The 23,034-nt window shown below is 49.9% G+C and overlaps 1 protein-coding gene across 1 annotated transcript; it reads left to right on the top strand.

Annotated features, from left to right (window-relative positions):
- The first annotated feature begins 4,141 nt into the window (after positions 1 to 4,141).
- arhgap9 (Rho GTPase activating protein 9) lies at positions 4,142 to 22,800 on the top strand. Its single transcript, XM_028798731.2, has 19 exons — positions 4,142 to 4,294; positions 6,316 to 6,665; positions 6,749 to 6,996; positions 7,250 to 7,480; positions 7,587 to 7,664; positions 10,349 to 10,444; positions 10,812 to 10,901; positions 10,986 to 11,047; positions 11,149 to 11,236; positions 11,320 to 11,415; positions 11,494 to 11,592; positions 11,663 to 11,780; positions 11,864 to 11,983; positions 12,066 to 12,164; positions 12,260 to 12,337; positions 13,337 to 13,390; positions 13,545 to 13,679; positions 13,758 to 13,863; positions 22,477 to 22,800. The coding sequence occupies exons 2-19, from the start codon at positions 6,380 to 6,382 to the stop codon at positions 22,652 to 22,654; spliced, it is 2,262 nt and encodes a 753-aa protein (XP_028654564.2). The 5' UTR covers positions 4,142 to 4,294; positions 6,316 to 6,379; the 3' UTR covers positions 22,655 to 22,800.
- The last annotated feature ends 234 nt before the right edge of the window (positions 22,801 to 23,034 follow it).

The raw sequence follows: 23,034 nt of genomic DNA, 5'->3' as shown, positions 1-23,034 counted from the left end.
CAAGCTTTGACATTTCACTTTGTTTTTTCCATGAGGTCCTCACTAAAGCCAAGTGGGACTCAGGGTGGTGGAGGGCAGGTGTCCTCTAAGGCCATGCAGTGGGAACCTGAGAAAGCTTCAGTTCTGTACAAGTCAGAGAGACCCTCAGGTGGCGTGTCAGCTACTCTTTCAGTTGCTGTGCATTTCTAAGGCACTCGCCACTGTGGTCTGCGGTGTGAGCAGGCGGCTCCACTAAATGACACTGATGGCACCAGGGGCACTGAAGTCTCCGGGTTGTGTTTTGGTGCGTTTGTTCTTAAATGCCACATAAATTTAAAAAAAGTGTGTCTGGACAGGGCAGAGATAACAGTGAGTGCGAAGATGGGACATCTCAGCTGACGTTCAAAGGAGTCTCAGTGACAAAAGTCTTTGTTATCTAAGGTGACTTACGTGACATTTGAGGGACAGCTGAGGTACAACTGGCACATTTCCAGTTTGTTCTTCCAATTTCAGCACAGGCAGGTGAAGGGTCTCACTCAGGGACACACGGTGGTGTCAGGAGGGGGATTTGAATCCACGATCTATCTATCTATCTATCTATCTATCTATCTATCTATCTATCTATCTATCTATCTATCTATCTATCTATCTATCTATCTATCATATAGTGCCTTTCACATCTATCTATCTATCTATCTATTATATAGTGCCTTTCATCTATCTAGCTATCTATCTATTATATAGTGCCTTTCATCTATCTATCTATCTATCTATCTATCTATCTATCTATCTATCTATCTATCTATCTATCTATCTATCTATCTATCTATCTATTATATAGTGCCTTTCATCTATCTATCTATCTATCTATCTATCTATCTATCTATCTATCTATCTATCTATCTATCTATCTATCTAGTGTCTTTCATCTATCTAGCTATCTATCTATTATATAGTGCCTTTCATCTATCTATCTATCTATCTATCTATCTATCTATCTATCTATCTATCTATCTATCTATCTATTATATAGTGCCTTTCATTTATCTATTTATTATATAGTGCCTATCTATCTATCTATCTATCTATCTATCTATCTATCTATCTATTATATAGTGCCTTTCATCTATCTATCTATCTATCTATCTATCTATCTATCTATCTATCTATCTATCTATCTATCTATCTATTATATAGTGCCTTTCTATCTATCTATCTATCTATCTATCTATCTATCTATCTATCTATCTATCTATCTATCTATCTATCTATTATATAGTGCCTTTCATCTATCTAGCTATCTATCTATTATATAGTGCCTTTCATCTATCTATCTATCTATCTATCTATCTATCTATCTATCTATCTATCTATCTATTATATAGTGCCTTTCATCTATCTATCTATCTATCTATCTATCTATCTATCTATCTATCTATCTATCTATCTATCTATCTATCTATCTATCTATCTATCTATTATATAGTGCCTTTCATCTATCTATCTATCTATCTATCTATCTATCTATCTATCTATCTATCTATCTATCTAGTGTCTTTCATCTATCTAGCTATCTATCTATTATATAGTGCCTTTCATCTATCTATCTATCTATCTATCTATCTATCTATCTATCTATCTATCTATCTATCTATCTATCTATCTATTATATAGTGCCTTTCATTTATCTATTTATTATATAGTGCCTATCTATCTATCTATCTATCTATCTATCTATCTATCTATCTATCTATCTATCTATCTATCTATCTATTATATAGTGCCTTTCATCTATCTATTTATTATATAGTGCCTATCTATCTATCTATCTATCTATCTATCTATCTATCTATCTATCTATCTATCTATCTATTATATAGTGCCTTTCATATCTATCTATCTATCTATCTATCTATCTATCTATCTATCTATCTATCTATCTATCTATCTATCTATCTATCTATCTATCTATCTATTATATAGTGCCTTTCATCTATCTATCTATCTATCTATCTATCTATCTATCTATCTATCTATCTATCTATCTATTATATAGTGCCTTTCATTTATCTATTTATTATATAGTGCCTATCTATCTATCTATCTATCTATCTATCTATCTATCTATCTATCTATCTATCTATCTATCTATCTATCTATTATATAGTGCCTTTCATCTATCTATTTATTATATAGTGCCTATCTATCTATCTATCTATCTATCTATCTATCTATCTATCTATCTATTATATAGTGCCTTTCATATCTATCTATCTATCTATCTATCTATCTATCTATCTATCTATCTATCTATCTATTATATAGTGCCTTTCATCTATCTATCTATCTATCTATCTATCTATCTATCTATCTATCTATCTATCTATCTATCTATCTATTATATAGTGCCTTTCTATCTATCTATCTATCTATCTATCTATCTATCTATCTATCTATCTATCTATCTATTATATAGTGCCTTTCATCTATCTAGCTATCTATCTATTATATAGTGCCTTTCATCTATCTATCTATCTATCTATCTATCTATCTATCTATCTATCTATCTATCTATCTATTATATAGTGTCTTTCATCTATCTATCTATCTATCTATCTATCTATCTATCTATCTATCTATCTATCTATCTATCTATCTGTTATATAGTGCCTTTCATCTATCTATCTATCTATCTATCTATCTATCTATCTATCTATCTATCTATCTATCTATCTATCTATCTATCTATCTATTATATAGTGCCTTTCATCTATCTATCTATCTATCTATCTATCTATCTATCTATCTATCTATCTATCTATCTATCTATCTATCTATCTATCTATCTAATAATCATATCTGCACCTTTCATATCTTCTTCTTCTTTCGGCTGCTCCTGTTAGGTGTCGTCACAGCTGATCATCTTCTTCCATATCTTTCTGTCCTCTGCATCTTGTTCTGTAAACACCCATCACCAGCATGTCATAGCACCATTCGCGCCTATACATGTATTATATTGTGCCTTTCATGTTATACTTTATCCAAGGTGACATACAACATCTGAGGTACAATTGGTTCCTTTACTTTCCTGTTTCTAAATGGAGGACAGGCAGGTGACACAGTGGTGTCAGTAGTGGGATTTAAACCCACAACTTCAGGGACTGAAGTCCAAACCACTAGAACACATCTTTTTATCTTATCTGCAGTTTTAATCTGTGTATTTATTATATAGTGCTTTTCATTCTATTACGTAGTAATAATTTGATTGACGCCTTTATCCAAGAAGACCTACTAGTGGGTATCCAGTCAGTACTTTCACATCCATTTATGTGTTGTATAGTGTCTTTCATATTATTATGAATTGCTTGACGTCGCTATCCAAGATGGCTTACTACATCTGAGGTGCAACTGGTTTCATTTTTTTTTTTTTTTTGCTTTTTCATTCGGAGGACAGTCCGGTGAAGTGACTTTCTCAGGGTCACAGAGTGTCAGAAGCAGGATTTGAACCCACATCTTCAGGGTAGGGTTTGAAGTGCGGAGACACGGCCACTAAGCCACACTGCCTTTACTTCTTTTAGCTGCGCGCTCCAATGCACACCGTGAGGGTCTCCGTGCCCACGAATCACAGGACGGCAGCGCACTGGAGGGCGGTGGGGGGCGCAGGTGTGCTGAGCAGGGCCGGCTGTACCATTTAGACGAACGATACCCCGATCTACGAGCAATCGGAGCTACATGAAGAGAGACACCCCAACACATCGCCCCCCCCCCCCCCCCCCCCCCAAATGCTCGATGTGTATTTCCACGGTCGTCTCATGAAGGATGCCCACTCCCCGTACTCACCCACTCCTCTTACGGGTAGCATGAGCAGATCTGGGATGTGAGCGTGAGCCTGCATGTCCATCCTGTGTGTGTGTGTGTGTGTGTGTGTGTGTGTGACATGCTGTCGAGGAGCCGAGGAGTGTGAGCGGGACTGCAGAGGCGCCTCTGGTGTCACACTGAGGTTGAAGGAGCGTGACTAAGAGATTAGAGGAAGTTTAACAAGACGCCCTATTGTGTGGGTGTGCACGTGTGTGTGTGTGAGTGTGTGATTGAAGGTGCGGCTGAGCGCGTGCGTGAGACCCGAAGACCCTCCAAGTGCCCACTAGTCCCAATTCATCTGTTGTGCCCTTCCTGCTCTGTCCCAGCGCCCCGCCCCTGGGCCCACGTGACGCGAGCCCCGCCCCGCCCCGTCCCCGCACTGGCCGCTCTTGCGCTCTGCTGTCCGCTCGGCGCCTCAGTGTTATCCGGATAATCGCATCACAATGGCGAGACGGAGGTGAGTGAACCGCGCACGGGGATTTGTTTTTTTTTTTTTGGGTGGGGGGCGCCTTGATTTTTGTAGAGGTTTGCCTCAGGGAGTAGCAGACACGCGGGGGGCTTTTCACGCAACTACTGAAAGTTATGTGTGGGCTTCAGAAGGAGTCCTGAACCACCTGGAGTCTCGCCGGCCAGGAGACGAGGCAGGTGCTCGAGCATCCGCGCAGCTCGGGATGGGGGCGAGGATCCGGGGGCTCTCCTTGTGCTGCACGAGTGCCCAGGTGCCACCTGCGCAAGGGCACAGCGGTGCCCGGTTGCCAGTTCTCGTGTTTGCGAAGTTCCTCGGGGCAGGTGGACAGGTGGGCAATGTCTGGGCGGTACGTGCGCCGCTTGTCCAGCCGGTTAACGCCCCAGGCTCGAGCGGGGTCGCTGAGCAGACAGCAGCGGCTCTGACGGTGCAGCGGGACGCCCCAGCAGGACAGGATGATGCGCTCGTCTCGGCTTCCGGTGGCTGTCGCGGTTTCGCTCAGCCTCCGCCTCGCAGCTCCTCAGTTTCCGCTGAACCTGCAATCGCCGTTACGACACACGTGTGAGCGCCAAACGAAGTAGTGCCAGTGTGTGCCCCGCTCTGTGCCCCCTTGTGGGACGTGTGAGGGTCTCTGTGCCAGGCTGTTTGCAGGACCCTCTCTAAAGTGGGGTTGTTGGCATCGTTTTGATGGCTGCCTGGGTGCAGCCCCCCTAGTTTAAATGATCTGAACCAGGACTGGCACACTCTCTATGGCATAGCCTTCCAGTCATCATGGCTGGCATCCAATATCAGTATTCACATTTGAATACTTCCTTCTCTTTACTGGTGTTCTAGGCACTCCTGATTGCTGATGAGGGGATTCTCTGCCAACTAGGGATGAAAGATGCAGGTCAAACTGGTGGGCATAGCTATCATAGTGACAGTCAACCAATACCCAGTATGAATGCTAGACATCATTGCTGAATAGTACTCCCTGAAGTGGCATCATGCAAGGTTTGCCTGAGAGAGCAGTCTGCTGGAGCCTTGGCACGGCCAGATTGGCACACATTTGTGCCCTTGCATTTGAAACTCTTGTCTCTGCCCGCCATGAGAGGAATGCGGCGGCCATGAACTCGATGTGCAGAGCTCCTGGTTGGAAACCCAGTGACAGCTGCTGCACTAATCCCGGTGTCTGTGTGCTGCGCCCGTCACTGTGCCCTCCTCCTCCTCCTACTTGAATGGCGGGGATTTGTGTTTATGCTCAGGAAAACAAAGTCAGAGTGGGTGCTTTGTACCAGCTGACTGAATCTGCAGGGTGGCATCAAAGGCAATTAAAGTGAAAACAGGGGTGCCACCTGACTGGTGGCTGACTCAGGTCACGTGACAACAAAAAGGTGGCATTTTGCAACTTGAGCAGATTTTAAGCCTTGAGTTACACAACATGACGATCTGCTTCTCCTCATCCTGCCAGGTGGTCACCAGCGACCAGTGTGTCGCAAAACATACCCACCAGTCCAGAGTGTCCAGTCGTTGACCCCGACATGGGCTGGTGCCACCTCCTTAAGATGCAGTATGGGCACACAAAGACCAGGCAGAGTATGGGCACTGATGCCCCTCGAAGTTCCCTAAACTGGTCCGTCACTGTCACAGGAGCTCACTGGGCTGATTTATAGCGCCTTTGGTCCAGTGGAGGGGGGGGGGGTTGTTCTGAGAGGTGGCAGGTTTGTTTTCCAAGTGACACCCATTCCTCCAGTTGGTATCAGAGGGCAGAGCTGCTAGGACACTCTGCCCTTTGTCAGGTGCCCTGCTTGTCTATGCCACCTTGACGTCACGCTGCCCCTCCAGTCAGGTATTTGTCTGCTTCACCTCTCCCCTCTAAAAGCCCACCACTTCAGTCCCGGACCACACCTTTTTTGCCTGCACCCTGTGGTTCTCGGCCTCCTGGCAGTTTTCTTCGCACCCCGATGGACATCTGGCAGTGCCCCATCTGGCACAGAGGTGCCCAGTTCCTGACACGCTGCCTTCTCTTCCAGAGCCCAGCACTGTGCTTCTTTATGGGGGGCCTGATCCTGTCCCCATTGTGTGCCTACCTCTGAGATGCTGCCTGGCAGCTGGTGGAAAGCTGCCACCACCACCACCACCACCACCACCCAGGGCACTGTCCTGCTGGAGGCCCAGTATGATTACACCTACCAGGGCGCCGATGGCCGGCAGGTGCAGATCTGGGAGGGCGAGACCTTTGTGTTGCTGCGCAAGGCCAACGAAGACTGGTGGCAGGTGCAGCGTTTCCATGGACCCCCTAAAGCCAAACCCATCTACGTCCCTGCCGCCTACGTGACCCAGGTGTCCGGTGCAGAAGGAGCGGCACGGGGTCAGCGGGCAGGTGAGTGTCTCGTATGTGGCCGATGTTTGTCTCTTCCTTCCTCGCCCTCCTCCTCATCTTCTCATTGTCACCTGCATGTGCAGCCAAGCCGTTCTGTCGCTCGATGGAGGACCTCAACTCCAATGGCACGGAGGGATGTCGAATGGCTGCGCTGACCCCCCGGGGGTCCTTTCTGCTGCCCCCTTCCCAGGACTTGCCGGTGGAGCGCAGCTGCAGTTCCAGCCTCCTGCCACAGAACCCGTACCAGAGGGCCGAGGGCCGCCCGCCTTGCACATTCCCCCCTCAGAGGGACGTCCTGGACGTGCCATGGAGAGCTGGTAGGCGCGAGCAGGTAAGCAGACTGTGGGGTGGCCGCACGCTGCCACTGGACGCTCGCTTCCTCTGACCGCCCTCCTGCTTTAAGCCGGAAAGCGGGGATTACCGTCAAATCGAGGTCAGCAGCAGTGAGGCATGCGTGTGGCAGTGCCAGGTGGGAACTGGTGGCTCTGGGACCTCGCCTTGTGATTCCTGAACGTGGTTCAGTGTGCTGGTTTGGGCGCTCATGGAGGAAGGGTGCTGACCACACCGATTTTCTCTTTCCTCAGCCCTCTGCTACCCAGTCCGCCCTGCTGGACACGCACCTGTATAGCAACCTTCAAGACCTGAAACGGTGGCAGAGCGAGCCACCCAGTCCCACCCAGGACCCAATACAGGTCCTGGACCTGTGGGCTCAGCATCTGGACCCGAGTTCTGGGCGCTACTTCTATGTGAACATGGTGACCGGGGAGCGATCCTGGAAGCCACCACGGCGCAGCCGACAGCGGGCGGCTGACTGGGTGAGTGGGAGTCAACGTTAGGCTTGGATGCCAACCGCCATGGTGGTCTGGCACTCGGTGAGAACTGGCATCACCACCCTCTTTGTCTTTGTTTCTGCCCTAATAGTCGAGAACACTCCCTGGGGGGATGCTGCCCAGTGACAACCGCCACCTGTACCCTAATGGTCAGAAACTGCAGCGGCAGGTAAGCCCACCGTATGGCGCTATATAGAAAATGAGGACTGACTGAGCTTTGAGCTCGGACCCCACTGCGGATTCAGCAGATCCGGCCTCAGGTGTAAAGTGGGCTCACGTGGGAGGATTCAGGCGTGGGCATCACCCCTCATCCTTGGAGACACAAGCAAGCGGGTGAGGGCCACGGGCTCAGCTTTAGGGTCTTCTGTGCACTTGAGTGGAGAGCTGGCCGAGGCTGTGGTGGGATTTACTTCAGTGGTGGGCTCACTTTGACAAGTTTGAGTTGGGGGCTGCTATAGACGTTCACGAACTGTGCTGTGGGCTCGCAGTCCAATTCAGGGTGGGCTGTCTGGTCAGGTCAGCCGCTCAAGACTCGGCTCAGTGGCACTGGTGGGCTCGAGTTCCACTTTCGATTTGAGCTCAAATGTTAAGATTCATGTGTGACTTTATTATGTGGCCCTGAGCAGGGTGACAATCTGGTCACCTTCTGGGTGTCTGGAGATGGCAGACCAGCTTGTCAATGTAGAAGAAGGCAGACACATTTTATTTATATAGCACCTTTCATTGATCCAAAGCTTATGTGTCTGTGGTGGCTTTCTAGGTGACTTGAGTGAGCGGACTGGGTGGTCACTGTCTGTGTGTCCTGCTCCGGTCATTTCCTAGGTGTCTTGAGTCAGCTGACCAGCTGGTCACTTTTTAGGTGTCTAGAGATGGCAGACCACCTTGTCAATTTAAAAGAAGGAGAAGGAGAAGACTTTGATTTACTTCTAGAGCCTCTTTCCTATGGTCAAAGCGCCGTGTCTGTGGTCACTTTCCAAGCATCTGGGGCCAGCTGACCTGCCAGCTCCTCTCTTTGTACTCTTGAGTTAGCTGACCAGTTGACCACTTTCTAGGTGCCCTGATGCAGCTGACTGGCTTTTCGCTTTTTACATGTCTTTGAACTGGGTGACCAGTCACTTGCAATGTGTCTTGAGGCTGATGGTCACTTTCTGTGTGTCCTTGAGCAGGGTGACAAGCTGGTCACTTTCTATTTGTCTTGAAGAGGCCAATCAGCTGGTCAATATGTACATGTCTTGCTATGGTCACTTTGTATGTGTCTTGAGGCTGCTGGTCACTTTCTATGTGACTTTGAGCTGGGCGACCAGTTGGTCACTTGCAACGTGTCTTGAGATGGCTAATCAGCTGGTCACTCTGAATGCTGAATAGCTGGTTGCCTTCTGAGAGTCTTGAGACAGCTGACCCACCAGTCCCTTTCTCTGTGCAGGTCCCTTAAGTTAGCGGACCACTTGGTCAGTTTCTCTGTGTCCTGCTGTAGTTGGTCACTTTGTATGTGTCCATGAGTAGACTGACCAGTTGGTCACTTTCTCTGTGTCTTGAAGAGGCTACTCAGCTGGTCAATATGTATATTTTTTGCCGTGGTCACTTTCTATGTGTCTTGAGGCTGCTGGTCACTTTCTATGTGACTTGAAGCTGGTGGTCACTTTCTATATGTCTTTGAGCAGGCTGACCAGTTTGTCATTTTCTATGTGTCCTGCTGTAGTCACTGTGTATGTGTCCATGAGTAGGTTGATCAGATGGTCACTTTCTGTGTGTCCTTGAGCAGGCTGACCAGTTGGTCACTTTCTATGTGGTCTTGAAGCTGATGGTCACTTTCTATTTGTCCTTGAGTAGACTGACCAGTTGATTGCTTTCTATGTGTCTTGAAGAGGCTACTCTGCTGGTCAATGTGTATATTTTTTGCTGTGGTCACGTTCTATGTGACTTTGGCCAGCTGGTCACTTTCAACATGTCTTGAAGCTGGTGGTCACTTTCTATATGTCTTTGAGTAGGCTGACCAGTTGGTCACTTTCTATGTGTCTTGAACAGGCTACTCAGCTGGTCAGTTTGTATATGTCCTGTTGTGGTCACTTTCTATGTGTCTTGAAGCTGCTGGTCACTTTCTATTTGTCCTTGAATAGGCTGACCAGCTGGTCACTTTCTATATGTCTTTGAGCAGGTGTCCAGTCGGTCACTTTGTAAGTTTTAGTTGACCTGCCAGTTCTTTTCTATGTACCCTTGAGTTAGCTGACCAGTCGGTCACTTTCAGTACGTCCTCGAGTAGAGTGACCTACTAGGATGTCCCTGGCCGTGTCTCATTGGTCCACTCATCTCTTGCTCCCTTGGCCTGCCTGCCTGCCTGCTGCTTTTGTTCTGGTCAGGCTGCCTTGGGCCCCCCCGCCCCCCCCTGGTTGTGCTCTGGTGCTGACCCCGTGCCCGTTGCTCTCGTCCTCGCTGGCCGCCTCTCCGCTTTGCGCTCTTTCACTTTCTCGCTGCACTTCCTCCTTTGAAGCCACAAGGCGCGTCTCGCCGCTTCCTCTCGCAGCCGAGGCTCAGCACTTCCGCGTGACGGTTAGAACATTGAGGGCTGCGCTGCGCGGATGGAGCCGGTGGCCGAGGCGGTGAGTGTGCCCGTGGTGAGTTGGTCCTGGCCTGGCCAGCCTGCTGGTGTGTGTGTGTGTGTGTGTGTGTGTGGGGCGGCTGGTGTGGGGTGCGGGCGCGCTGGCGCTGTGGGCTTTCCTGGGCAGTGGGCCCCGCCCCCAGTGACAGGGTGATGGGACACTCAGGTGAGCCGCGGTGGTCATCTCTGAGAGTTGGGTGTGCGGCCCACATGACCTGAGGTGACCTCGACTCCCCCCCCCCCCCGTCTTTCCGCAGGATCTGCAGCGAGCCGCCTCCAGTACCGGCCTGGCCGAGACCCCCTCGGAGCCGCTCAGTTGGCGTGGCGCACTCGCCGACCGCAATGGGAACAAGGTGAGCCAACGGGGGGCAACTGGGTGGGAGTGTCACTCTGCAGGTGCGTCCACATGTGTGCGGGGGGGTCAGACCTCTGTGTGTGTGCGTGCCATCGTCGTGTGTGTCACATTTCCTGTCATGTTTGTCTGCTCAGTCGGTTGTCACCTCTCCCTCACACATGTCATCACGTGTCCTCACGCGTTTCTTCTGCGCATCTCCACTTGTCCCCGCCATGTCCTCTCTCTTGTGATCCCACCTGTCCCTTCTGTCTCTTGTCTCCAATGTCCTCCCTCGCCACACAGATTGTCCTGTCCGGTCGAGACCCCGCCTGCCCCCTCCGTCTTGTGTCCTCCGTCCGTCTCAATAATCCTGTCTGCCTCCTCAGATGGTCCTTCAGTCTTCCAGCCCATCCCAGAAGTCGCTGGGCAGCAGCAGTGTGGACAAGGACCCTGACAGCTCGGACAGCAGCACCCCGGTGGGTATCTTCCATTGACCACTCTGGTGGTCTGTGGCGTGTGCCCGGTCACTCACTGCTACTCTTCTTTCTTGTCATTGTTAGGAGCTGGAGAAAGCGGGACCACTGAACAAGACCAAAGTAGCCGAGGGTGGACGCAAGCTGAGGTGACAAAAGAGCCACCTGCCCCTCCACCCCCCCCCCCCAGGTGCGGTCAGCTCATCTTCACACGTCTCCCCCTTCTCTTCTTCCTCTTCTTGTTTTCCAGGAAGAACTGGAGCTCCTCCTGGGTGGTTCTGGTGGGAAACAGCTTGATGTTCTTCAAAGACCCAAAAGCCCAAACGCCTACAAGCTGGGTAAGAGCTGCGGGCACCATGGTTGGCTCCACAAGCCTGCACTTACTGACCACTGACCACTTGCCCACCTCTCCCCTTCCCAGAAACCTGGGCACAGCAAGCCAGAGAGCAGCATCGACCTGCGGGGCGCCCAGCTGCATTGGGTCAACGACATGTCCAGCAGGAAGAACGTCTTCTGGGTGAGTGGTCTCGGTCAGTGGGTCGTGTGCCCACTGGGCACCCCGCTTCTGCTTTCTCATGTCCACTTGTGCCCACAGCTGCGCACGGTGACAGGTAACGAGTTCCTGCTCCAGTCAGACACAGAGACGGTCATCCGCGAGTGGTTCAGCACACTACACGGGGTCATCGAGAGACTGGTGAGGTGGCGGTGGCTGGGTGCTTGGGGTGGGCACGCCTGCCGCCGCTGACTGTTTACCTGTGTCTTAGGAGCGGGAGAATCCCATCGACAACATCTCGCTGTACTCCCTGAGGCGGTCCGGCTCCAACGAGCTGCTGGATGGCAGCGGGGACGAGGACGACACACGCTGGAACAGGAAGGCCTCATGTAGGTACCTGAGCTGGGCTGGGCACTGCTGCTGCCACCCTGCACTGAGCTTGCTGACCACTTGGCCATTCTGTGCCCTGCAGTGACCCGCTCGGTGTCCAACGTGGAGAACTCCGAGAAGAAGCGCGTGAAGAGCCGCCTCAAGAGGCTCATTCAGAAGAGGCCCCCGCTGCAGGCGCTGCAGGAGAAGGGTCTCATCAAAGGTAGGTGCTGTACCCGCTTCCTGCCCGCCGCCAGCCACTCACCTATCTGGGCGCCATTCCTCACCCTGTCTTCTGACTGCAGATCAGGTCTTTGGCTGCCGTCTGGATGCCCTCTGCCAGCGTGAGAAGACCATGGTGCCCAAGTTTGTTCGCATGTGTGCCGAGGCCGTGGAAAGCCGAGGTGGGCAATGGCTGAAGGGGCTCAACGCTGGGATGACCAGTGTGCTCGCCATCCGGCACATTCTAAGTGTGATGCCCTGCTCCGTATCCTTTCAGGTTTGGACTGTGACGGCATCTACAGGGTCAGTGGGAATATTGGAACGATCCAGAAACTGCGCTTCATCGTTGATCATGGTAAGCGATGCCCACCCAGTTGGTACCGAGCATGGCAGTGGAGTACAGAGCAGCCCACCACAACAGCGACATTCAGTGCTGCTAGTGTCAGGCTGGATTCTCAGGATGGCACAATGGGTCCCTCCTGTTATTCCTTGATGACATTCTCTCCCACTGGCATTTGGGGTGGGTGTCTCATATTTTTGCTTGCAGTGCCAGGCATTCCACTGGCACCATTTCCCCACTTGCCCTTATTATCTGTAGCTGTCCATTGATGTCCACTTTGCCCACCTGTTCCTGACTCTCTTCAGCTGATGGACTGTAAATGGATGGAGGCTGCCAGTTTGGTGCCCCCCCCCAGTGACTACCTGTACCAGCCTGAGTGAGGGTGGGTGTTTGACCCAGAAAGGCGCCTGCTGTGTTTTCCACTCCATTTCTTCTTCTTCTTCTTCATTTTTGGTGATGGAAGTGTCTGAGTGCTTTAAGCCCCACCCACACGGTTCACTCCCAGGGTGCATTGCACTGTCTATAAGGACAGGAGAGTGGTCAAAGTGGCCTCTCAGATGGTGGGCACCTGAATACTGCTGAAAGGAGATCTGACTACTTCACTCCACTGCGCCCCCTGCTGGTGTCACCGCAATGCAAGGATGCCCAGAGCAGTGGTGTGGCAGCTTGAGGGGTCCCTGAGATGCTAGGATCAGAAGCTGGCATTACACGTGCCAATGGCCCACACTCTAACAGATCTCCTTCTCTCCCTTATGACTGGATTCCTCCAGAGTGCCTGCCATATACTTGGCACGACTAGCAGTGTTCTCCTGTGAATGTTTGTGCCCACTGTGCCAGGAATTTTAGAAGGACAGGTAGGCTGAGTGCAGTCATCTGGATGTGGGTGGTGCTGGTGACTGTGGACAAGCCAGGTATCAGACTGTATGACAAGCCCTGAAGATGCCCGTAGCGGCCGCTGGGCTGGTGAGTATCAATGGGCACAATTCCCACTAAAGGCCGTTTCCCTTCTTGCAGAGCGAGCGGTGACCAGCGATGGCCGTTATCTCTTCCCGGCGGAGCAGGTGCAAGGTAGACCTTGTGTGCCCAACTGCTTGGCCCTCCTGCTGTGCCCCCCTGTCTCTCAGGGGAGCTGTGTCTGCACTGCTTGCTGCTGCCCGCATGCCCGCTACCCACTCAGCTGGCACTCGGTCACACTTGCCTGTCTCCTTTCTCTCCCACTCAGAGGAGAAGCTGAATTTGGATGACAGCCAGTGGGAGGACATCCATGTCATCACGGGGGCCCTCAAGATGTTCTTCAGGGAGCTGCCCGAGCCGCTGGTGCCCTACGACCTTTTTGATGACTTTGTCGAGTCCGTGAGTGAGTGTCTGCTGCTGTGGCTGGCGGCAGGGGTCTTGTGTTGGGTGGGCACCTTCTCAAGTGCTGCTCTCTTTACAGAAATACCCGACTACCAGGAACGGGTGAAGAGGATCAAGTGGCTCATTGACCAGCTGCCTGAGATCAACTACCACACCATGAGGTTCATGTTCAGACACCTGAGAAGGTGAGTGTGTCGGGGGCACTCTGACCAGGGGGTGGCATCGCTGGGGTGACCTGCCATGACCCACTACTCAGACACCATCTCCATGGACTCAAGACCTGACCTTTATCGTCTGATCCCTGCTCGCTGGTGCCTGGTAGTGTTTGTCCTGCCATGCCACTCAAAAGATGGCATCATGAAAGCTGATCACGGTGTGCCAAATGAGGGCCCATTTAACCAACATTGCTTTAGAGTAGATAATGCAGAGGATCATGGGAAGCATATGGATGCTGCCCGTTAGTGCTGTGGATGCCCAGGGTGGCAACCGTAAACATTTTGGTGGTCCACGACTGCAAGAGTTGACTGGCAGTTCAGGACCAAATGTTGTCAGTCATCTAAGTTTTATTGGGCTAAAGTGGCACCACTCAGAGCCCATCATTGGCATAGTGAACAACTGTGTGCCAGCTCTCCAGCCTGATGTCATCATTAAATCTCACCTGCACTTTTCTGTCACCATGTGACCTTGCCCACAATGGTGCCCACTGACCCCTCAGAGCACATGGCATCATCTATCAGTTCTGGTTTCAAAAAGTCAATAAAACAAGGCAGTGGTGGGTGTTCAAGTACTCTGAGGGGGAAGTTTTGATTTTGTGAGTGCCAGTTGATGCCCAGGGTGCCCACCGTACTGATGTTCAAATTGGTCCCCCCAGAATATCAGCTGTTCCTTTGGTTGATTTGTTTCTCACACAATTTCAGGAAATCGACACAAAAATTCAACTTGAGTGCGAGGGCACAATTGTGAAATGCAAAACTCACTTCAAAAAAGGTTTTTGGGGGGTTTGAGGGTGGCAAATAAGGATGGGCACCCCCCTGAACTGGGTCACATTGATGCTGGTTCTCCAGTTCTGTTTGTGGTTCTTATTACCATCACTGCCAAGGGGCACTTGTTTAAAATGTCACAAATGCCCTGTCTTGTGAATTACTGGAAGGTGTACCACCCTGATGCCAGTCCCTTGTCGTTGCTTAGCAACCACCCCTTCCCAGTTTCTTGATTTGTGCAGATGAGAAGTACCAGGGTAGAATGGAGTGTGATGGGGGAGACTGTCATCATAAAGGGCAAAGTGGGCACCAAATAACCAGAGCAAGCACAGCACTCAGAACGTCCAAATGCGACGGGCACACGTGGGTCTGGTGGGTCCAAACGGGCACACATGGGTTTTATTTAAACTTGCAGTGAGTCGCTCCCCACCAGGCTAAACTCCATTTGTTTTGTGAATTTTTTTTTGGTCAAGTGAAGCTCAGAGTTGCTGTGCCAATTCAGTGCCATGCAGACTTTGGGCTCCTTGCCATTTCCACAAGCCCCATCACCGGTGCTGATGGTCACCTTCACTGTAGTCCTAGCTGGGCTCCTTGTGACATCTGCCATGTTGTCACCAAAGGGAAAATGTTGGCTGGCTACAGGAGAACTGAAACGTTTTAAAGCAACACGTCTTAGACGCTCCAGTCTTTCGATTTATGGTCGGCTCGAGAAAACCTGGGGATTTCTGGGCAAGCTGATAATATGGGATCAGGAACAAAACTGGGGCATTGTGGGAAATTAATAAAAAAGAGGGGTCCTGAAACCATGAAAACGCAGCCAACGTGGTGAAGGTTCAACTCAGAAAGTCCACCTGAGAGCCTGCAGAGCCCGACACCTGAGAGTGGAGAAACACAGAAGGGAGAGGACCACCGGAGAACCCCTGGCCAGGGAACAAACACAAAGCTTTCAGGTTTTAGGCTCCTCGTTGTTCTGTGCCTCAAGTGTGTCCATCGACATGTAGCACACTGGCACTGCCCAGCGTTATTAGTGATAGATGTGAAAGGCGCTATATAACCACTCGATAGAAGGATAGACCTAAAAGGTGCTCTATGACAGATACAGGATAATGATGATGAGTGTGATGATAAGATTCTCACTGGCGTGCACCACGTCACCACTCTCTGACACTATGACTAGTGACAGATATGAAAGGTACTATAAAATAGATATGGAAAGAGAATGAAAGGTGACAGCTGAACAACAAATGAGGGGAAACTAAAGCCTCAGCGGTGACACTGGGGCCTGCCAGGCAGTTGTGTGCAGTGAGCCTCTACTGTCACCACCCCCCTCTGCCCCCCAGTGAGTAAGTGGCACCCCAGTGGGCTCACAAAAGGACCAATGAAATAAAGAAGTGAGCTAAGACCAGTGATGGAAACCTGGCACACCCCCTCTGCCCCACCATGGCAGTGCCACCTTTGCCCAGCCTGTGCCCCTTTCATTGTTCAAAACCAAAACAGAGCCCAATGTCACCCTGCATGTTCACCTTGAACCTTCAGCCAAACTCCTGCATCGCCTCTGATGTTGCCTTGGAACATTTCATAGACGTGAGGCGACCATTCGGGCCATTTGCCACTCGTTTGTTTGGGTGGTAGCTCAGCGGTCCCAATGTCCCCTCCACATTCTACTTAAGGGGTGCCAGGGTGTCTGCTTCAACTCCGTGGCTCAGTAATTTGTTTCAGAGTCGCACAACTCGTGGCTTCCTGGCTTCAGTCCTCAACGCACCCCCCTTAAACTCCACTGACGTCCTCGTGTGCCCAACTCACCGTTTAGTTGAAACAATTCTGCTTTACTGGGGACTTTGAGGACTTTGAAGACCTGGGTGAGGTCCACACTCAGCCTCTTCCTCTTCCTCTTCCCCCCCCCCCCCCCCCCACCTCTATATGGGGTCGATGTGCCGGTCAGCCTCCTCCACATAGATCTACATTGGCCTTCCTCACTTTCTCGTCCTCTTTGGCCCACATCTTCATCGTCTCTCCTCATCACATGTCCCTTCCACTTCAGTCTCCTTTCCTGTCCTTTCTCTCCCCCTCTTGGTGGTCTCATATCTTATCATACCCCGTTTTTGTGACTCCACACGTCCATCACCTCCACCTTCTCATTTCTGCCTTATCCATCTTCTTCTTCTCCTGCTGAGCCCCCTTCACTGCTTGTGTCTCAGCTCCACACTTCATTGGTGGTCTTAAAAACCTGACCTTTAAACTTCACCTTAATCCTTTGATCCCACCGAACTCCTGACGCCTTCTTCCAGTTGTGCCCTCCACTCTTCACCCTCTGCCATCTCTTTCTCCATCTTGGTTTCCCCCTCTGACCCTCCATATTTAAACGTCTCCCCCTGCAGGCTAAGTTCTGAATTCTGATCCTCATTAAACCTCAGATATCCTGTCATCTTCTTCTTCCTCTTCATCTTCAGCCCTCCATCTTCCAAGGCCCTTCTCCATTCTTCAACTTCCTCTCCACTTTCTGGTGCCACACAACTCAATGTCATCAGCACAAAGCAGCACCCGGGGGGATTGGTCTTTAATCTCATAAATCAACCCCTCCATAAGCAGATCAAAGAGGTGAGGACTTGAAGAAGACCCCTGGTGCAGACCACCTCCAGCTGTAACTCTGCTCAATTCTAAACAAGTGCAGTTATCTGAGTGTGTCACTGTAGGACATGTCCTTGTCTTTGGGTACCCATGTGATGCTAAGAAAAATAGGTGTGTTTCCAACATTCTGACCTGCAGAGGCAGTGTGCCCCACCTTGATAGGCACAGACCATGAATGCCCACCATCCATGGCACTCGCTTCCCCACTTTGGCCCTTGTCCCCTCTTGTTGTCCTCCTCCTTCTGTCCAGCCCACTGCCTGATGCCTCACTGCAATGGGATCTGGGAAGCTGAGCATCTTATGCTGTCCAGAGACAATGAGCAAAGTGGTGGCCTGCCCTCCTAGGTGGTCTGTCCAAGGTAGACTGGCAGTTCTGGTTTCCGAAAATTTGACACCCTGAGCCCTGAATGGCCGCAGCAGAAGCCCAGCCGCTTGTTCATCCTCCACTGTCACTCTTCAGAAGGCTGCTGTCTCCGTCCTGAAACCTGCCAGTTGCTTGGGGTCAGGCTGGCTGGGGTGAGGCCTCTTCTAAGGTTTCTGGCCTGATTTGAGGGTCTTTCTGGAGGCCTCGCCTGGCTTTGTTTTATTTATTTATTTATTTTTTACTGTCTCCTGGTATCGGAATCACAGCGTGGACTTTCTGTAGCGTTGCTGTATCTTTTGTAACGTGGAGACCAAAGCTGGACAAAGAACTGCTGGCAAGACCCCACTGGTGGCGGGCACTTCGATTCAATTTACTGGTGCCGACCCGATTAAGTGAATCGACTCATTTCATTCATTTGATTCATCTGTGATAAAAAAGACACGGCTTCCACCTTGAATGAATCGAAAATTATTTATTTCATTATAAGACCCTCACCAGGAACATCTGATGGGAGGGTGAGATGACATTGTGCTTATTTATTAAATTGTACATTAAACAAGGCTAGTCGTCCATATTGTATACCATCAGTGTCTTTGAGTGCACAAAGTAAGACAATACCGTGGAAATACAAAAATTAAAATAAAACATTACGTCCAAGAATTAGAGCTGGAATTGTGCGCCTCGGTTTTGGGTTAGTTCAGGAATCAAATTAGTGAAAATCGCTTGACTCATTTTCGGGTAATGACTCGTTTAACAAATGAAATGACTGGGAATCGTGCGACTTGTTCTCCAGTAATGACTCAGTTCACAAATCAAATGAATGAGAATCATGCAACTCATTCTCGGGTAATGATTCACTTCATGAATCAGAATTGTGCGACTCGTTTTGGGGAAAGGTTCAGTTCAGGAATCAAATGAGTGAGAATCGCTTGACTCGTTCTCGGGTAATGACTGATTTAACAAATTAAATGACTGGGAATCGTGCCCCCCATTCTCGGATAATGAATTCATTTCACACATCACATAAACGAGAATTGTGCGACACGTTGTCAACGATGGTTAAGTTCACAAATCAAATGAGCAAGAATCGCGTGACCCGTTTGTGAACCAAATGAACGACAATCATGCGTCTCATTCTCAAGTAATGATTCACTTCACGAATCAGAATTGTGCGACTCGGTTTTGGGGAAAGGTTCAGTTCAGGAATCAAATTAGTGAAAATTGCTTGACTCGTTCTCGGGTAATGACTCGTTTAAGAAATTAAATGACTGGGAATCGTGTGACTCCTTCTCAGGTAATGACTAATTTAACAAATCAAATCACCGGGAATCATGCGTCTCAGTTTTGAGTAAAGGTTCCTTCCACAAATCAAATGAGTGAGAATCATGCAACTCGTTCTTGAGTAATGATTCACTTCACGAATCAGAATTGTGCGACTCGGTTTTGGGGAAAGGTTCAGTTCAGGAATCAAATTAATGAAAATTGCTTGACTCGTTCTCGGGTAATGACTGATTTAACAAATTAAATAACTGGGAATCGTGCGCCTCATTCTCGGGTAATAATTCACAAATCAGAATGCTGTGACTTGATTGTGAATTAAAGTGAGTGAGAATGGTGCGACTCGCTCTCGGGTAATGATTCAGGTCAGAACTGAAGTATACGAGAATTCTGTGACTCCTTTTCAAATTTAATGAGCAAGGATCAGGCGTCTCGTTCTTGGGTAACGGTTCATCTTGAATTTGAAAGAGGCAGTGACTGCCCCTTGCCTGTTGTATTTAATGAGCCGTTAAACGTATTTGTTAAAGTAACGTTGAGCGCAGATAAGTTAGAACCTGGACTCGTATTTTCCTGTGTAAGTGACGTGACTGCGTTAGTTTCATTTGATGTTTATATGTTCCAGTTACTGCGGTGGGCTGGCACTCTGCCCGAGGTTTGTTTCCTGCCTTGTGCCTTGTGTTGGCTGGGATTGGCTCCAGCAGACCCCGTGACCCTGTAGTTAGGATATAACGGGTTGGATAATGGATGGATGGATGAATGGATATTCCAGTTAAAGGAATTCCAATAGCAAATCATACCAATGAAACAGTGACTACACTCCAATATAAAGCGTTGTGCGTGCGTGATGAATGTGAGAAGGGTCCGGGCCGGAGTTCTCGTTCGCCGATGATGATGATTTAGTTCCAATCAGACAGAATCAGAAGCAAAGTGAACGGGAATCCCGACTCGGGCGAGCGGTCCTTTCACGTGCACTTTAGACGTTTGAAACAAAGGGGCTGATGACATCACGCTGGTGCGTTGGCTCTCCCGTTGAGTTCCACTGTCTTGCTCCGTTCACATTCGTGAATCGATTTCCGTGATTTGATGAAAAGAGTCGTTGAAAAGGAACGAGTCGCTCGTGAGTTGCCCATCACTCTATTAGAGCTGAAGTATGAGCACACATAGGGGGCGCTATATAACTGAACAGCCTGTTAGCCTTCTTAATGGCTCCCGGCCACTGTCATGACGTAGTAAGTGACGAGTCCACTAGGACACCCAGGTCCTTCTCCTCAGGTGGTCTTTGAGGTTTTCTCACCTCTTCACTCACATTTCCTCACATTGAATTTCAAATGTGCCCTTCCTCCTTCTTGACTATCATCGTCATCATTCTAGACAGCCTGTGGTTTCTACTCTCATCGAGTCATCCTGTCATTTATCTGATGATTATGCCCTTTAATAAAGCCACTCGTCCAATTTCTCTTCTCATCCAACCTTTGATGGAGTTTGAGAAAAGCAGCAGCCCAGCACTGACCTCTGCTGGTCACCACGTGTAACATCACCTGATTCTCTCCTCTCCTCTCCCATTATTCTGTGCTCCTTGTGTTTAAGCCTGTTTTTGTACCCAGCTTACCACTGTGCCCTAAATGCCCACTTCTTTTACTTTGACCACCAGCCTCTCCTCTCGGTGACTTTGGCTACCTGACCTCACATCTTCTGTCTTCTTTCTCCTGAAATTTGGTTGCCCTGAACTTCATTACACAGTTGGCACAGGTTGGCACAATCTGAATAAGTGTGTTTTGACTGTGTGATGCCAATAATCTTACTGCCAGCATTCTGGTCATCTGCTCTCGTTTTGTCCTGCCCGCCTTTGTCCCTGGTGACTGTTGCTGCTCCGTCTTTCCCTTCCTTTTTTTTTCCCTGTGATGCCCACCGGACTGCTGTTCTTCTGAAGCCTCATCTCTCCTTTTATGGAGTAATGTTTGTTGTCCTGCCAATCCCTTTGACTTGCCCATGGGCCGTGCCCTTTGTGGGTCTTCATCTACTCTCACTGACCTCCTCACACACTCACACCTGCTGATGCCCGTCACCCATTGTGACATTCAAGATTCTGTGAGGAGCTGAAAGTGTAAATCCCCACATGCATGCCAGCCATTAGTGGGCCACAGAAGAGCATCACCTTCATGGAGGAGACCAGGTGGCACACGCTGAGCCCAGTAATCAGGATAACCACCTGGATGGCAACAGCAAGTGGCCCAAGAGAGAATGACAGTGGCTAGGGGGCCATAGGTGGGCACAAGGACAGAGGGCAGCAGTCAGCAAATCAAACACAAATAGATGTTGCCAGGGGCTGCTGGACATCTGAAGCAGATGGCCGAGAGCCTCGCCATCCCCCTGGGTGGTCTTGTTAATGGCAGGGCAGCAGCTCTTCTCCCAAGTCAAGGCCCCCTGATGGGTGACCACTGTACCCCTGCCTAGTCCTGCTCAGTCATCCCCAGAGGATGGCACTATGCTGCCAGGCTAAAGTAATACTTTCATCTGCTGGCACTGCCCGCTTGACTTCCACCTTCTTCATGGCTGGCACCCCAATACTTTAATTGACATGACACCTCAAACCTGTCCTCAGTGGAAATGAACCCACTGTGGTCATCACTGCCCAGCTCCTTGTGTTCATCCTCCACAACACAGCATCTTGGACCCCACAACTCGGCCTGTCATTGAGTCTCTAAGGACAGCCTGGAAGTGATGTCACACAGTAAGTGAGCAGGACTTGGGAACCTCGTGGACACATCAAGCCAGTGGGCACAAGAGATGGCATCACCCTCAATCACCCCCCAAGCCTGTCATTGGTGACCACAGCACTAGAAGTGTGCCACAGGTAGAAGGAGGGCCAGAGAGGAGTCACTTAGGGGGTCACAGTGATGAGAGGAGACCTGGCATGGTGAGACTCAGGGGGCACCATGGCACCTGCATTTAGGATGAACTTCACACAGAGTGTGAGGATGTGAGTCGAGGACAGCACCTTAGGGACCTTCACAGTTTAGCTTGGCCAGTCAGCGTCCGGCACAAGACTGACCTGGGCTGCTGTGACCAAGGAGGAGTGGCACACCTCATAGATGGCCTCTCACTGACTGTGAGACTACAGTGTCCACTACCTGGACATGGTGACTGCAGAGTTAGTGACCCCCACGCCCCCCCAAGATCACTTAGTGGCCTCCTGTCACAACCACTCACTCCACCTATCAGCTGCTAGTCACCAGCAAATCGGTGGTCGGTGGTCAGAGAGCTCATCACCATGACAAGCGTCACTCTCTCGCTAACACTGGTAAGCCTTCTCCTGCTGGTCACTCTCCATATCTCACCCTGTGTGGGGGTCACTTTCTTATCAGACAGTTGCCCCTCTGCCTTTGTGGGTGTCTGTCTCACTCTTTTATCACTCTGAATGGGTATGTTACTCAGTCATCCAAATGACCCCCGCTGTATGAACTTCACCTGGACCCCTCAGTCCAGTCTGAGCACCACATGACGGTGGCTGGCACTGCCACTTAACTGCCCCCTTGTGTCTCTTATAGGGTGATGCAGCACCAGGAGTTGAACCGCATGAGCGTGCAGAACATTGGCATCGTCTTCGGCCCCACGCTCCTCCGTCCAGAGAAAGACTTTGGCAACATTGCGGTCAGCATGGTCTACCAGAACCAGGTGGTGGAGCTCATCCTCAGCGAATGTGAGCAGCTCTTTGAGCCCCAGTGACTGAAGCCTCGCAGCCTTGTGGACTGGCGCCGACCAGTCCTCCTCCTCCTCCTCTTCATCCTCATCCTCCCGTGAGATGGACACATGCCACTGACCCCCCCCCACCGCCCGCCCCTCACAATAAACCCTCTTTTTTATTCTTTGTACTTCCCGCTTCTTCGTCTGCCCTGATTGAGCTTCAGCCAGATGTGTCGAGCAAGAGGTTAGCTGGGGGTCTCCATGTAGGTTTAGGGGGGTCAGCTCATGTGGTCACTGCCTCACGGTAGGGGTGGACCAGGGCAACCTTGGGCACGGTCACAGTCGTCTACGGCCATATCGGTGATGTCCAGCTGGCGGCCACAATGCAATGTTTCTGGACTGGTCTCCGAGGTGCCAATGGT

Source organism: Erpetoichthys calabaricus, chromosome 3 (assembly GCF_900747795.2).
Source record: "Erpetoichthys calabaricus chromosome 3, fErpCal1.3, whole genome shotgun sequence".
In the NCBI taxonomy this organism is placed as follows: Eukaryota; Metazoa; Chordata; class Cladistia; order Polypteriformes; family Polypteridae; genus Erpetoichthys; species Erpetoichthys calabaricus.
The sequence above is the reverse complement of the archived record's forward strand: the minus strand, read 5'-3'. Positions and strand labels throughout refer to the sequence as shown.

Excerpts from the sequence above, each read along its gene's own strand:
- arhgap9 (XM_028798731.2), top strand. The coding sequence starts at position 6,380 with ATGCTGCCTGGCAGCTGGTGGAAAGCTGCCACCACCACCACCACCACC. Across the intron at positions 10,902-10,985 it reads GCTCGGACAGCAGCACCCCG|GAGCTGGAGAAAGCGGGACC; the intron begins GTGGGTATCTTC and ends TGTCATTGTTAG. Across the intron at positions 13,680-13,757 it reads TGACTTTGTCGAGTCCGTGA|AAATACCCGACTACCAGGAA; the intron begins GTGAGTGTCTGC and ends CTCTCTTTACAG.